Here is a 14,808-nt window from a genome sequence, read left to right on the forward strand (position 1 = left end):
GCATATTATCTGTAAAGTGAAAATATTAATGATTGAAACACATACCATTTTACCATACCGAAATGAGATTTTTAAGCTCCAAACTTTGAATTCCCTGACATTTTTAGAAGTGGAAAAGGAGTAAAGATTATGGTATTCTTTTTGAAGTGGTTAAGAAACACATACCTATTGTTAATTGATAAATTTAATTTTCAAATATCTCATGAGTTGGGTATTCTTTCTGAAGGGTCGAAACTTCTTTAATTCCAGGAACATATTCACTTATTATATCAATATTTATTTATCCATGAAAGCAAAAGATACAGCCCCTTGTGCACTAAATTAAATTATATGTGTGCTTGATTTGTGCAAATTTCAAATAAGAATAAAAGAGCATGTACATTTATTCACATTAGAACATAATTTGATGCTAGAGTTATGTGAAAATTTGTCTTTCACATTCAAATTTCTTAGGCTAATGGCATATATTGCTCACATTGATTGATTATTGATAACATTCAGTTTTTTTGTTGCAGTAAAACATGATTGATATAGAGAAACAACATGCATCTGCTTTATTTACGTCTCGCGAAGAAAGTTCATGAACGACTTCTAGCTCATCTTCAAACAGAGAATCTAGTGAAGATGAAAAGTTAGCTTGAAAGATTTACTTTTAGGTTTAGAAAATGAGAACCGTGATCATGTATTGAGGGTTGCAATGTGAGTGGAAGAGAATGAGAACCGTGATCAGGAGGTGGAACCAAAAACCACACATCATTTCGGACAAATTGCTCAAGTTCTTCATGCATGACATTTACCCAAAATTCATCATTCAAAGCATCATTGACATTCTTGGGTTCAATATTGGAAACAAAACAGGAATGCATTACCTGTGAGTACACGAAACTCATTCATACTAACCCAACCATCTTGCGGTAGTCAACTTTATCCTTAGCTCGGGTTTGCCTTGTTCCATGAACATCTCCAATAATCTGTGATGATGGATGATTCTTCTGTATCTATCTTGGTATGTCCTTTTCAGTAATCATCTCAGCTTCTTTATTATTTTGGGAATTTTCCTCATGGACAGTTTCTGGAGGAACCAGTGTTGTGTTTGGTGTTGTAACATCCGGGACAACACTGTGTTCTTCGGTAGCTGACCTTATACTCTGGAAGGTAATCATCATCTTCAGCAGTTTTTTCTTTGAGATCTGCACCATCATCAAAAACAACATTAATAGATTCCATAACTGTTCTGGTCCTAAGATTATACATCCTATATGCACGACTATTTGTTGAATAACATAGGAACAAACACTTATCACTTTTGGAATCAAATTTTGCTAGGTGATTTCTATCATTCAAAACATAGCACACACAACCAAAAATATGAAAATAATTGAAATTTGGTCTCTTTCCCATGAGAATTTCATAGGAAGTCATCGAAGATCCACTTCTCAAATAAACACGATTAGAAATATGGCACGCTGTGTTCAATGCTTCTGCCCAAAATCTCTTGGAGATATTTTTTTAACTCATCATCACCCTAGCCATCTCCTGCAATGTCCTATTCTTCCTTTCGGCAATTCCATTCTGTTGAGGATTTTTTGGGGCAGAGAACTCCTGTGAGATGCCCTTCTTATCACACAAAGATGAAAAAGAAGAGTTCTCAAATTCCTTTCCATGATCAGTTCTGATCCTTGCTAGAGTCAAAGTATGTAGGTTAGTAATCTTCGTAAACAACTTCTTAAAAACATCAAAAGTGTCTGATTTTTCTCTAAGAAACCTTACCCATGTAAAACGAGAAAAATCATCAACACATACCAAAGAATACTTTTTACCTCCATAGCTTTCGACTTCCATGAGACCCATCAAATCCATGTGCAAAAGTTCAAGACACCGTGTTGTCCCACAGTGTTGTAACACGGGGTGCGCAACACGGGTTTGCTTACCTTTTTGGCATGCACCACAAACATATGGAACATCAGAATTTAGATTTGGAAGACCTCTGACAGCTTCAAACTTACTCAGATTCTTTAAGGTCTTGAAATTCACATGTCCAAGCTTTTGGTGCTATAGAATAAACTCATCAACCTTTGAGTGTTTACATGCCAATTCTTCACCGAGTTGGTAGCAATTATCAACTGATCTTGTACCTGTCATAACACAACAATTAGCATTATCAAAAACTTCACAAATATTTTTATCAAACTTCACATGCAAGTCATCATCACACAGTTGACTAATTGAAATTAAATTTGCATTAAGTCCTTCAACGTGTAAGACGTTATGAAGCTTTGGAAACCCTTCCACATTGAGTGTTCCTTTGCCAAAAATTCTTCCTTTTGCACCACCTCCATAGGTCATTCTACCACCATTTTGTTCAATGTAGTCCGTGTGGTGATCTTTCAAGCCTGTCATGTGCGGTGAGTTTTCACTATCAAAATACCAATTACCTGCAGTGTTAGCTTTCAAGGAAGTATAAATAACAAAACATCTAACATCAGGCTTTTGTATCCAAACTTTTCTTACAGTGGGCCTCTTTATTCCAGTGTTGCTCTTGGTGTTGTGCAACACGGGGGGCAACACCTGCTTAGATTCCCACAACACATAGTCATTCTTCAGCTTTCGATAAAAAGACCTGATATGACCAGGTTTGAAACAATAATGACATAAAAAAGGACGCTTCCATTGTTTTGGCTTAGGGACAGAAACATTCTTATCAACAATGGGTTTCCTACCTTTTGAAGCAGTTGAAGGATGGTTCAAGGAATCATTACCTTCCTTCACAAACACTGGTGTTTTGGAAGATTCACCAGATTCAAAAACACTTTCTTTAAAACCAATACCAAACATATCATTCTTACCCATAGTCAAAATGGAATCAAGTTTGCTTGAACTGGAATTAAATTTATCAAGTGTTGTTTTTGCTCTTTCAAGTTCAGAATTCAGCAACCCTAATTCCAGATCTTTCTTACTCATGAGAATTTCCAATCTAGCCACAACAGCTTTCAATTCAGTATTCTCTTTTGTAAGGGTTGTGTTCAACTGATTCCTTTTGTTCCAATCACAGTACAAATCTTCATAGAGTTTTTGAATACCTTCCAGAGTATAAGGATCAGCTACCTGTTCTTCATGATTACTGAAATTATCAAGGTTAGAAGCAACAAAACACACAGATTTTTGAACTGTGTTGCGTCCAGGTATTGCAACACCAGAGCCAACACCGAAAGGATTAATCTGAAAATTTTTCTTACTTTCCAGCAAAGCAGTAAAAGATATGAGATCTGCCTGTTCAACCTTTTCTTGTTCTTCTTCAGAATCATCATCACTCAGAGAAACATTCATACCTTTCCGAAGGCGATTTGCGCATTCATAAGCATAATGACCATATCCCTTACATTCCCTGCATTGAACATTATCAAAAATTTTACTTGAGGACTGAACCTTACCTTCATACCTTTGTCGAGATCCCCGAGTAGCAGCAGGTTTTAGAGGCTTCTCTGAAGTAGGCAGTTTAGGGAGTTTTGAAGGTTGTGCGCCTTTCACATCCTTTTTTTCTTTCATTACCTTGAGATAATCAGTGAACTTCTTTGAGATCAGGGCAATCGAATTCTCTTCAAGATCAGATTCCTTTACTTCCTGTTGAACTTCAGAAAAAACATTGTAAACATCATTAGATACTTGAAAGGCTATAGACTTACCTTTTGAGTCATCTTTGGCTTCCAACTCCATCTTATAAGTGTGAAGAGAACTAATTAACTCATCCAAACCCATTATAGATGTATCTTTTGATTCATCTATAGAACAAACCTTGGTGTGAAATCTTTTGGGGACAGAACGAAGCACTTTGGATACAAGTCTCTCGTTCGAAATATGATCACCAAGAACAGATGCTTCATTTGCAAGGCTCTTCAATCTACCATTATATTCCATGATGGTCTCTGATTCCTCCATTCTCATTTTCTCAAATTTTGAAGTTATGAGACGCATCCTTGTCTTCTTGACACTTGCCGAGCCTTCACAATGGGTTTGAATTTTCTCCCAAGCATCACTAGCACAAGAAGAAGTACCAATTAGATTAAACATGTTCATATCAACTGAAGTGAACATAGCATTAAGAGCTTTAGCATTATAAATAGCCGCAGTATTCTCATCGGTTGTCTATTGTGATCTTGGCTTTGGTCCTGGTACATCATCATCTCTCATAGGTGGTGTCCAACCGTCAAGAACACGTTACCAAGCCCTGGACTCAATGGATTGAATGTACATGCTCATCTTCAATTTCCAAGAGCCGTAATTTGTTCCATCCAAAATAGGTGGACGAATTGCACTTGTGTACGGAGTGTCCATAACTAACCTGTAACACAAACCAGGAACTCACTTAGTAAAGTCAAGTGGTGGCTCTAATGTCACGTGAAAGAAACGGTGTACGTGGTTGGTTATGTAAAATAGGCAGTGTTGTATTTTGTGTTGTAACACTACAGACAACACAGTGCAGCGGAAATTTAAAGCGTAAATAAAACACAAGTAAATAATTTTGCACGAGTATAAAACTCGTGCGGGTGCCTTAGGGCTAAATATTACTAGTACACGTAAGATCAGTCTTACAAAGTAATACTAGTAATTTTACGAAAAGTCATTAAATCCTAAATTTCTCAACAAGTCGAGAAATCAAACTTGCATCCTAAATAAACAGAGTATAAAAGAAATTGGATGCAACTCCCGTAGCCTAAATTGAAGAGACAGGAAAGATCTTCAACAACACAGTTCCCACAGTGTTGTCTCTGATGTCTTCAACACGAACGGCAACACGGGGACAAGCAAAAACGATGGTTGCAAGAATTATTCAAATTCTTCAATGGAATTCTTCAGAGTTTGCGCAGTGTTTTATCGTCTGAAGCATGTTTCATCTTGTGTGTGAAAACCCCTTTTATAGATTAGCATTCAAATCTTGAAGATTTCCTTAGATAGAGTCCTACATGAATAAGGAAACATGTTTTAGTAGGAATAAAGCGGGAAAATTCTCGGTTTAGTCCCATATTTTTTGGGTATTTCCCGGTTTAGTCCCAAATCAATTTAGTCTCCCGATTTAGTCCCATGTTTTCACGATTTTCTACCCATTTGGTTTTCCGTCAATTTGGAGTTAGAATTTAACGGAACAAGCAAGGAGAAACGCTTCCGCCATTAAAGCCCATTCCAAAATGCCCTACTTGATTTCCGTCTCAAATCTTCTCAAATCTCCCTCCTGGAGAATTCCACAGCTTCGAAGCCAGCTTGGTCGCTTCCTCCACGCATCTCCGATCGGTAAAGGTAACCATGAGAACTTGTTTTCAATTCGATTTTCAAGTTTAACTCTTCTCTAAAATTTCATTCTTTCTCCTTCGCGCACCTCCTTATGGTTTGTTGGGTTATATTGTTCTTAAAAAGCATATTATCTGTAAAGTGAAAATATTAATGATTGAAACACATACCATTTTACCATACCGAAATGAGATTTTTAAGCTCCAAACTTTGAATTCACTGACATTTTTGGAAGTGGAAAAGGAGTAAAGATTATGGTATTCTTTTTTAAGTGGTTAAGAAACACATACCTATTGTTAATTGATAAATTTAATTTTCAAATATCTCATGAGTTGGGTATTCTTTCTGAAGGGTCGAAACTTCTTTAATTCCAGGAACATATTCACTTATTATATTAATATTTATTTATCCATGAAAGCAAAAGATACAGCCCCTTGTGCACTAAATTAAATTATATGTGTGCTTGATTTGTGCAAATTTCAAATAAGAATAAAAGAGCATGTACATTTATTCACATTAGAACATATTTTGATGCCGGAGTTATGTGAAAATTTGTCTTTCACATTCAAATTTCTTAGGCTAATGGCATATATTGGTCACATTGATTGATTATTGATAACATTCAGTTTTTTTTGTGGCAGTAAAACATGATTGATATAGAGAAACAACATGCATCTGCTTCATTTACGTCTCGCGAAGAAAGTTCATGTGCGACTTCTAGCTCATCTTCAAACAGAGAATCTAGTGAAGATGAACAGTTAGCTTAAAAGATTTACTTTTAGGTTTAGAAAATGAGAACCGTGATCATGTATTGAGGGTTGCAATGATAGTGGAAGAGATTAAACTAGTAAAATCTCTAGAAATCAGTGGCAATTAGATATCCTCGTGTATCTTTGATTTGGATTTGTAGTGTTCATTCGTTGACTCAAGATTATGTAATTTCTATTGTCTACTCGAAAAAATAATTCGATTCCATCGAACCAGTGTATTTTATTCCAGATTTGGTAATCATGGTTTCTTTTCTGCTTTTAGTTCCAAGAATTTGAGTTCATTAATTATGTGGTGGTGGTGAAGTTCTAGTGCATCTTCAGTGAATAGTTTGTGCAGGTTGAGCTTCAGAAATGTATAATTTTTTTAATAAATTCTGGTTATACTTCGGTGATTGAATCTGGAAGACTCGGCGACCAACCCCGATGAGCTTCTGGTTTTACTTCGAAGATTGAATCTGAAAGACACCACCACCAACACATTTCAATTGTGTGCTTTGTTTTGCATATCAGTGCAGGGTCACGCTGATTTCAGAAGTGCGTTAAAACGCAGACACATTAAAATTTAACTCAAACCTAAAACATGTTAGGTGCAGTCTGATTTTAGAAGTACATTAAAACCCATTAGAACTTTTGTCTGGTTAAGAAAATATGCAATTCACAAAGAAAAAGGCGTAGGTACTGGCTAGGAGAGTACTGTAACCTTCGTGCATAAAGTAAAGTCGAATCGAAGTTTATATAGAATTCATGCAATTAGTGCTTATCGATTAAATTTTCCGGATGAAACAAGAGGCATTCTGGTACAGAAAAGGTAAAACCAAGTGCAGATGATACCGGAAGATGAACTGGGAACAGGGTTCTTACTACCATGAGAATGGTCAGTCATGGAAACTAATATCTTTTCACTCAACTTGCTATTGAATTAATATTCCTTCAAATATATAGAAACATGACTAATATGAATATGAATGTTCCTTCAAGTACATTAAATCCTCTGATTTCATAATCGTAGACATACAAGATTGAAACTTAATTATTTTTCAATACTATATAAGTGACAAAAATGTACATCTTCAACGATATATATAAAAATTATAATATCATATATCATGGCGAGAACACGAGGATCGATTCACGAACAACAGGTAGCTATAAAGCTCATCAACACGGCCTCGTGCAGAAACAGCCGTCGTTTCTGCACACCAGCCCGCAGTTGTGGTCACTCAAGCATTGCCCTTTGAACCCATAGCTCTAGGACTCGCACGTCCTCGCTCCCACCAGTACTACTGCGTCCTCTTCTGCATGTACACAGAAGTTTCATATATATAATGAAACAAATATTAAAGTACTACTGATGATTACATGTACACACACACAATCGAGTGGGGCTTACGAGATGTGAAGAGCAACAGTGCAAGATCAAGAAAGGAAGTAAACCATTTAGAAATTAATGGATTACCAGCTTAAATTCAAAATATGATAACAAAATTGTTTGATGAATTTACTTTGTTGTACAAATATAAGACTTAGCAAGTAGTAATCTTAACTCATAAGGTCCAAATCATAAGCTACGACTCATCCAATGAAATGTGTTTCATTAATTCACCAACACATATATCCGTGCCATTAAATTTTACTACCGAACTTCAGAATAATATCAGTACTTAACCATTCTTAAAACAAGGGATCATAGCAGCTGATCATAAATTTTGAAGTTTGATTATGTTATGCCATGGATCCATAACCGGTGACCGGGGAGCTCCTATGATTTACATTACCTGCTGGACAACTGAAACATGAGATACACATTAAGATGCAAGACAGAAACATACATAATGGATATTGTACTAGTGACCTTACAACAGCAACAAACAAAGTTACAGATGAAAATCTCACAATTCATAAACATAACTCACATTGTGCTTTAGAAAAACTATAGGAGCTCTCTGGTAACCGGATCCATTGCATAATTTAGCAAAACCATTTTCGATATACTTACAGATGCCACATTAATGTCGATAAAAATCCAATAACAAGAAAATAAAAGAAGAAAGAAGCCAAACACCATTCAACAACTAACCCAATCGCTCAATTTTAACATTTTACCTGGTTTAATCGACCAAAAGGGAAGCGTAATCGAGGCGGGTTTGGTGCCCTCGAATGAAAGCATCGACGAGAACTTTGTTGATTTGAATAGAGAAATCGATTAGGGCATTTTGGAATGGGCTTTAATGTAGACCTGGCCACTTTCCGGCTCCGGGTTGGCATTTAGCCAAGAGTTAATTAAGATTCAGTACTCATTTCATATGTTTCATTATCATTCAGTCCTGTCAGAAATTTTATTTTTCTGCACTTCCTAATTCAGCAAAAAATTTGTCAACCCCCTGGGCTCACAAAGCATTTTCGAAGTGAAAAATATGTATAAAAATTTAAAAATCAGGTACAAATATATGAAATTTAAGTACCAACTATTTCAAATCTGGTATAAAAACAAGTGTTCTTGGTATAAAGTTTTTTGTGTTATTTTCATCTCTCTAAAATTGAAAATATAGATCATGATTTGATACTCAATTTGACGTAATTGATGCCATAAATATATAGATCTATACTCAAATTAAATATGTTTGTACTCAAATATTTTAAATTAGTACACATAAAATTGTTGATTTTCGTGATTTTTGAAATACTAATGTATGTACTGAATAATAATGAAAAAATTCTTTAATATAAATATTTTGTACATAAACATGTATGCACAATATGTTTTTGATGTTAAGAAATTTGTTCAACTGTTATACTCAAAATCTTAATTTTTGTACCAGATCTAAAAGTGATAGTACTCAAACATCATATATAAGTACCATATATTTAACTTTTTATACCAATTTTTATACATGAAAAGAAATGTGGGACCAGGGAGTCAAAACAAAAATTTATGACATAGGGACTGAATCTTAAGTTATTATTGAAATTAGGGACTGATTCCCAACTAGCCCTTTAGCCAACCCTTAACCGGCCCGCCAATGGCCGGTTCCGGTCCGGGTCGGTGAATCGGCGGTTCCGGTCCGGGTTCGGGTTTGGTTAACCGCCGGTTCAGGGTCCAGGCTAACCGTGCCATTTAAAATATATATATATATATATATATATATATATATATTGCAGCGCACCAGCGCTGCAATGTCAGTGCTGGGGCGCTGAACCTTCGAATTTAATTTGCAGCGCTGGAGCGCTAAACCTTCGAATTTAATTCGAAGGTTCAGCGCCCCAACGCTGACATTGCAGCGCTAGGGAGTTGCACCTTCGAAATTTAATTTTTTTTAAATTTTTAAACAAATTTTTAATAAGACATATTCTTTAAATAATCTCAATCAAATATTTCATATCTCCATAATAAAAATCTATTACATTTATTAAATAAATAATATATTAGAATTTCAACATTTTAATATCTTATGACTTAATATTACAAATCTATTACATTTTATTCTACTTCACTCGCATTTCCTTCCGTCGTAGTTCCGGATGTTCCTTCGGTATCATCTTGGTCTTCTTCATCACTTTGAATATGTGATACCCGGTGCAGCGAAAGTTTAAAAATTTTATATGGAACGATTCCATAATGGGTATCAAAACTTTTACGATTAAATTGTGTGTGTAAAAATTAAATAACAATTATAAATTTTTACCTCCAATCTCGAATCGAGATTATGGACACCAACAGATTGCTCTGCTCTTGTTGTATCTCCCTGGAACTGATGGACGAACTGTTCTTCAATCAGGTCCACGAATAGAGATTTAATCCCTCTGATAGATTGCACTAGAAAATCTATCAGAAGTTTCTACGAAGAGAATTAACTAATTTGATCCGTTAAACCAGACTGCAAATTCAAAATTCACAGGCTGGATTTTTCCCGACAGAGAGAGGGAGGGGGCGGCAACTTATTAAAACGCAGCTAGGGTTTTCAAAATTATTTTGTGACCTCTGTTATCTAATTTCTGTACTGCAATAACTTATTTATAATGTGGGCTGCTAACAGCTTAGGGCCCATTAGTCATAAGTTCAAGCCTGACAAGCAAAGCCCGCATGTTCAGAAATTAATATAAAATTCATCATGACTCCGATTGATAAACCGATTTCACCAATGTGCACAGAAACCATTTCTTCACCTTTTAAAGTCTAGATAAATTTTTCTGAATCCGAATTCAGTGATTTCCAAAAATGTCCATCCCTATGTCATTTTAGGAAATCTTACTCCTCTACTCTTAAATAAGAAGTCCCACTTTTTTGTTCATTAAATTTAACTCTTTAAATTTAACTATCTCAACGGGGATTAAAAATCCATTACTCTGTGTGACCCTCAATGGTTCAGGGATACAGCTAGCCGTGGGCTCACAACTCCTTGTGACTCGGAACAACAATTTCCGACTTGCCCATCGAATCATGGTAAGAGCGCCTAGCAACATCGCCCCATGATTCCCTAGGTATCACTGATAGTGCCTACAAGAACCAATAGATTTTGGTTAGCGTACAGTACGGTCCCTTCATCCATGTATCACGATCGAATCAACAACCATTGGTAAATCGAGAGTCGTTCTAGATTCGATAACTATTCAACGCATCTTGAAGATCAAATAGTGACATCGCATGTGCTACTAAAAAACCATTTCTTAAAACACATCATGTACTCTGGCCAGAGATTCGTCACACTAATATCTCCTCAGATTGCATAGGATATCCACACTCGCAAGTATGTGGTGAATCCTTGACAACAAAGCATCGACTCCTATATGTGTTGTAACTGTACCCAATCCCGACACCTGATGACCCCAATAGAGTCGGTAAACGAGTCAAAGCACAGTACTAGCATATAGAGTCTCAATGATGTTTCAAGTAGTAAGAACTAATGGTGTACAACCAAAACCGCAGACTTTATCCACTCGATAAGTGATAACCACTTGGAAAGTCCGGATAGGGTAGTTCGATCATTCATCATATGAATATCCATTTGCATGCTTCGAACATCTCTATGTTCCCTACCAATGAAATGTGGTACTCTGCATCGCAAATGCTAGTCTCAAACTCGAGCGATCCTTATCCTTATTATCGGACGGCTCAATCGACTAGGAACTGTTTAGAATATACAGTTACTATAAGATGTGTTTCATGATAGTCATCCCCATGTACTACCACATCTTACATACACTATAGTATATTCAAGGTCTTTATCAAAACAACAATAGTATATTACAATATAACAATATGAAGAAAGATAAAGTCATTGCCATTAATAAAAGTGTAAATTATATTAAACAAAAGATTGTTTATACAAAGAGTCATCAAAGCCCTTAGCCACAAGTTGGCTCACCGGGCACCCACTCTTTCAATCTCCCACTTGCCCTAAAGCCAACTAGTCATACTACGTAGACCCATTGCTTCGCGATGTTTGTCAAATAATGGTCCTAGCAAAGGGCTTAGTAAGTGGATCAGCGATATTTTCTGCAGAGGCCACTCTTTCGACAGTGATGTCTCCTCTTTCCACAATCTCCCGGATGATGTGGTATTTCCTCAGTACGTGTTTGGATCTTTGATGAGACCTTGGTTCCTTTGCCTGAGCAACGGCACCCGTGTTGTCACAGTACACCGGGACTGGACCAACAACTTCAGGAATGACGCCCAACTCTTGGACGAAATTCCTCATCCAAACGGCCTCTTTAGCAGCAGCTGATGCTGCAATGTATTCTGCCTCAGTGGTGGAATCCGTTGTGGTGTCCTGCTTGGAACTCTTCCAAGAGACAGCACCGCCATTGAGCATGAACACAAATCCAGAGGTTGACTTCGAGTCATCCACATCACTTTGGAAGCTAGAGTCGGTATAGCCTTCCAATTTTAGTTCTCTTCCTCCATATACCATGAACATATTCTTAGTCCTTCGTAAGTACTTAAGAATGTCCTTCACGGCTTTCCAATGCATTTGACCGGGATTAGCTTGATATCTGCTCGTGACACTCAGAGCAAATGCTACATCCGGTCTGGTAGATATCATCCCATACATGATACTACCAATGGCTGACGCATATGGTACATGTGTCATTTTCTCTATATCTTCATCAGTCTTGGGACACATAGACCTAGATAGAGAAACTCCATGACACATAGGTAGATGTCCTCTCTTGGACCCATCCATTGAAAACCGTTTCAATATGGTGTCGATGTAGGTTGCTTGAGTGAGTCCTATCATTTTCTTAGATCTATCTCTATAGATCTGTATCCCTAGAATATAGGATGCCTCACCCAAATCCTTCATCGAGAATCTACCTGATAACCATATCTTTGTTGACTGCAACATCCCTACGTCATTCCCAATGAGTAGGATGTCATCAGCATAAAGTACTAAGAACGTCACAACATCCTTAACTACTTTCTTGTACACGCATGGTTCCTCCGGGTTTTTGATGAAACCAAAATCCTTTATTGTTTCATCAAATTTCTGGTTCCAACTTCTTGGTGCTTGTTTTAGACCATAGATTGATCTCTGAAGCTTGCATACCTTATGCTCGCTTCCCATGGATGTGTATCCCTCAGGCTGCATCATATAGATCTCTTCCTTAATGTTTCCATTAAGAAATGCAGTCTTCACATCCATTTTCCATATCTCATAGTCATACCAAGCAGCTATGGCAATAAGGATTCTTATGGACTTGAACATTGCAACTGGTGAAAAGGTTTCATCATAGTCAACTCCTTGTCTTTGAGTATAACCTTTCGCCACCAATCGCGCCTTGTAGGTCAATACCTTACCATCAGGCCCAAGCTTTCTCTTGTAGATCCATTTACACCATATTGGAACAATTCCATCGGGAGGATCTACTAAAGACCAAACTTGGTTTGTATTCATCGAATCTATTTCCGACTGCATAGCTTCAAGCCATAAATTTGAATCCGCATCAGAAATTGCTTCCTTGAAGTTTCTTGGATCACATCCAACATCGGGTTCATCTTGATCCCCTTCAAGAAGAAGACCATATCGAATAGGAGGTCTAGAAGTCCTCTCGGATCTTCTAGGTATAGGCGTGTCCATCAATGGTTCCTGAGGTGTAGGATCATTATTTTGTATTTCGGGTTCTTCTCGAATTTCTTCGAGTTCCATCATCTCGCCTTTCTTATCCAATAAGAATTCCTTCTCCAAGAAGGTGGCATTCCTTGAAACAAACACCTTTGTTTCAGCAGGATGATAGAAATAATATCCGATTGAATTCTTCGGATACCCTACAAAATAACATAAGGTGGATCGACTATCCAACTTATCTCCCACTGTCTGCTTCACGTAAGCAGGACATCCCCAAATCCTCAATTACGAATACTTAGGAGCTTTGCCATTCCATAACTCGTATGGTGTTTTGTCCACTGCTTTGGTGTGGATGTTGTTCAACAACAACACCGCCGTTTCAAGCGCGTAGCCCCAAAACGAAGGTGGAAGCTCAGTGAAGCTCATCATGGATCGAACCATGTCCAACAAAGTTCGATTACGACGCTCCAATACACCATTCAGCTGTGGTGTCATAGGAGGAGTCCACTGAGAGAGAATCTCATTCTCTTTCAGATAGTCCAAAAACTCGGTACTTAAGTATTCTCCACCTCGATCCGATCGAAGTGCTTTAATACTTTTACCTAGCTTGTTTTCTACTTCAGCCTTGAATTCTTTGAACTTTTCAAATGCTTCAGACTTATATTTCATTAAATATAAATACCCATACCTAGAATAATCATCAGTAAAGGTAATGAAGTAGGTGTGGCCATATTGAGTACCAATTCTAAATGGACCACAAACATCTGTATGGATCAAATCCAACAGATTTTGACTACGCTCAGGTTTCCCCTTAAAAGGAGATTTAGTCATTTTTCCTTTCAGGCAGGACTCACAAGTAGGTAGAGAGTTAATATCAGACATATCAAACATGCCCTCTCCCACTAGCTTGTTCATCCTCCTTGAGAAAATATGACCTAGCCTAGCATGCCAAAGGTTTGCCGGGTTTTGACTATCGATTTTCCTTTTGTTTGTTGTTACCGGTTTATCAACATAATTTATTGGAACGTCTTTTAATTTTAAGTTATATAGATCGTTTTCAAGTTTTCCATTTTCAATCAAACATTCATTCTTGTAAATATTGCAAATCCCATTCACAAAATTGCAAGAAAAATCATCTCTATCAAGCATAGAAACAGAAATAATGTTTTTAATCAAATCTGAAACAAATAAAACATCTCTCAAAAGTAACTTAAAATCGTTCTGCAAAATTAAATAAACATCTCCCACAGCTTTAGCTTCAACTCTGGAACCATTTTCGAGCCTCAGCTGGGTCTCACCCATTCTAAGCCTGCGACTTCTTGTCATCACCTGCAAATCATTGCAAATGTGAGATCCACATCCGGTATCCAATACCCAAGAAGTAGTATTAAGTGAAACAATTATTTCAATATAGAACATACCCTTCGCAGTTCGCAACTGCTCTAGATATTCCTTGCAGTTACGTTTCCAATGACCGGGCTTCTTGCAGTAATGGCAAACATCCTTGGATTTTTCCATGTTTGAAGCCTTTGTCTTGTAATTCTTCTCGGTTTCGGTTTTCTTGGGTGGGGCAGAACGTTTCTTACCCTTTGTACTTGGCCCCTTCTTAGCAGAAGAAGAGGAGCCCACCAAGAAAGCCGGTTTATCCTTCTTTAAAGTGGATTCATATGTTACAAGCATATTGACCATCT

The 14,808-nt window shown here is 37.1% G+C and overlaps 1 protein-coding gene and 1 long non-coding RNA gene across 2 annotated transcripts; both read right to left on the reverse strand.

Annotated features, from left to right (window-relative positions):
• Window positions 1-2,030: 2,030 nt before the first annotated feature.
• Window positions 2,031-4,092, reverse strand: LOC140878137 (uncharacterized). The gene is made up of 7 exons (XM_073281751.1): window positions 3,684-4,092; window positions 3,440-3,629; window positions 3,280-3,385; window positions 2,936-3,219; window positions 2,436-2,620; window positions 2,257-2,393; window positions 2,031-2,135 (listed from the first exon to the last, which is right to left on the reverse strand). Exons 1-7 carry the CDS (start codon window positions 4,090-4,092, stop codon window positions 2,031-2,033), a joined length of 1,416 nt encoding a protein of 471 aa, XP_073137852.1.
• Window positions 4,093-7,065: 2,973 nt separating this feature from the next.
• Window positions 7,066-8,297, reverse strand: LOC140876253 (uncharacterized). Its single transcript, XR_012148719.1, has 2 exons — window positions 8,157-8,297; window positions 7,066-7,348 (listed from the first exon to the last, which is right to left on the reverse strand). It is a non-coding gene; the product is annotated as an uncharacterized lncRNA (long non-coding RNA).
• Between the last annotated feature and the right edge of the window lie 6,511 nt (window positions 8,298-14,808).

Source organism: Henckelia pumila, chromosome 1 (genome assembly GCF_033568475.1).
Source record: "Henckelia pumila isolate YLH828 chromosome 1, ASM3356847v2, whole genome shotgun sequence".
NCBI lineage: Eukaryota > Viridiplantae > Streptophyta > Magnoliopsida > Lamiales > Gesneriaceae > Henckelia > Henckelia pumila.

What these genes read in the sequence shown, in the direction of transcription:
- LOC140878137 (XM_073281751.1), bottom strand. Translation starts at nt 4,092, where the DNA reads ATGTTCACTTCAGTTGATATGAACATGTTTAATCTAATTGGTACTTCT. An exon ending in AGCCAAAGATGACTCAAAAG is followed by an intron (nt 3,630 to 3,683) that starts GTAAGTCTATAG and finishes TTTTTTCTGAAG; the next exon opens with TTCAACAGGAAGTAAAGGAA. An exon ending in CTTGAAAGCTAACACTGCAG is followed by an intron (nt 2,394 to 2,435) that starts GTAATTGGTATT and finishes CGCACATGACAG; the next exon opens with GCTTGAAAGATCACCACACG.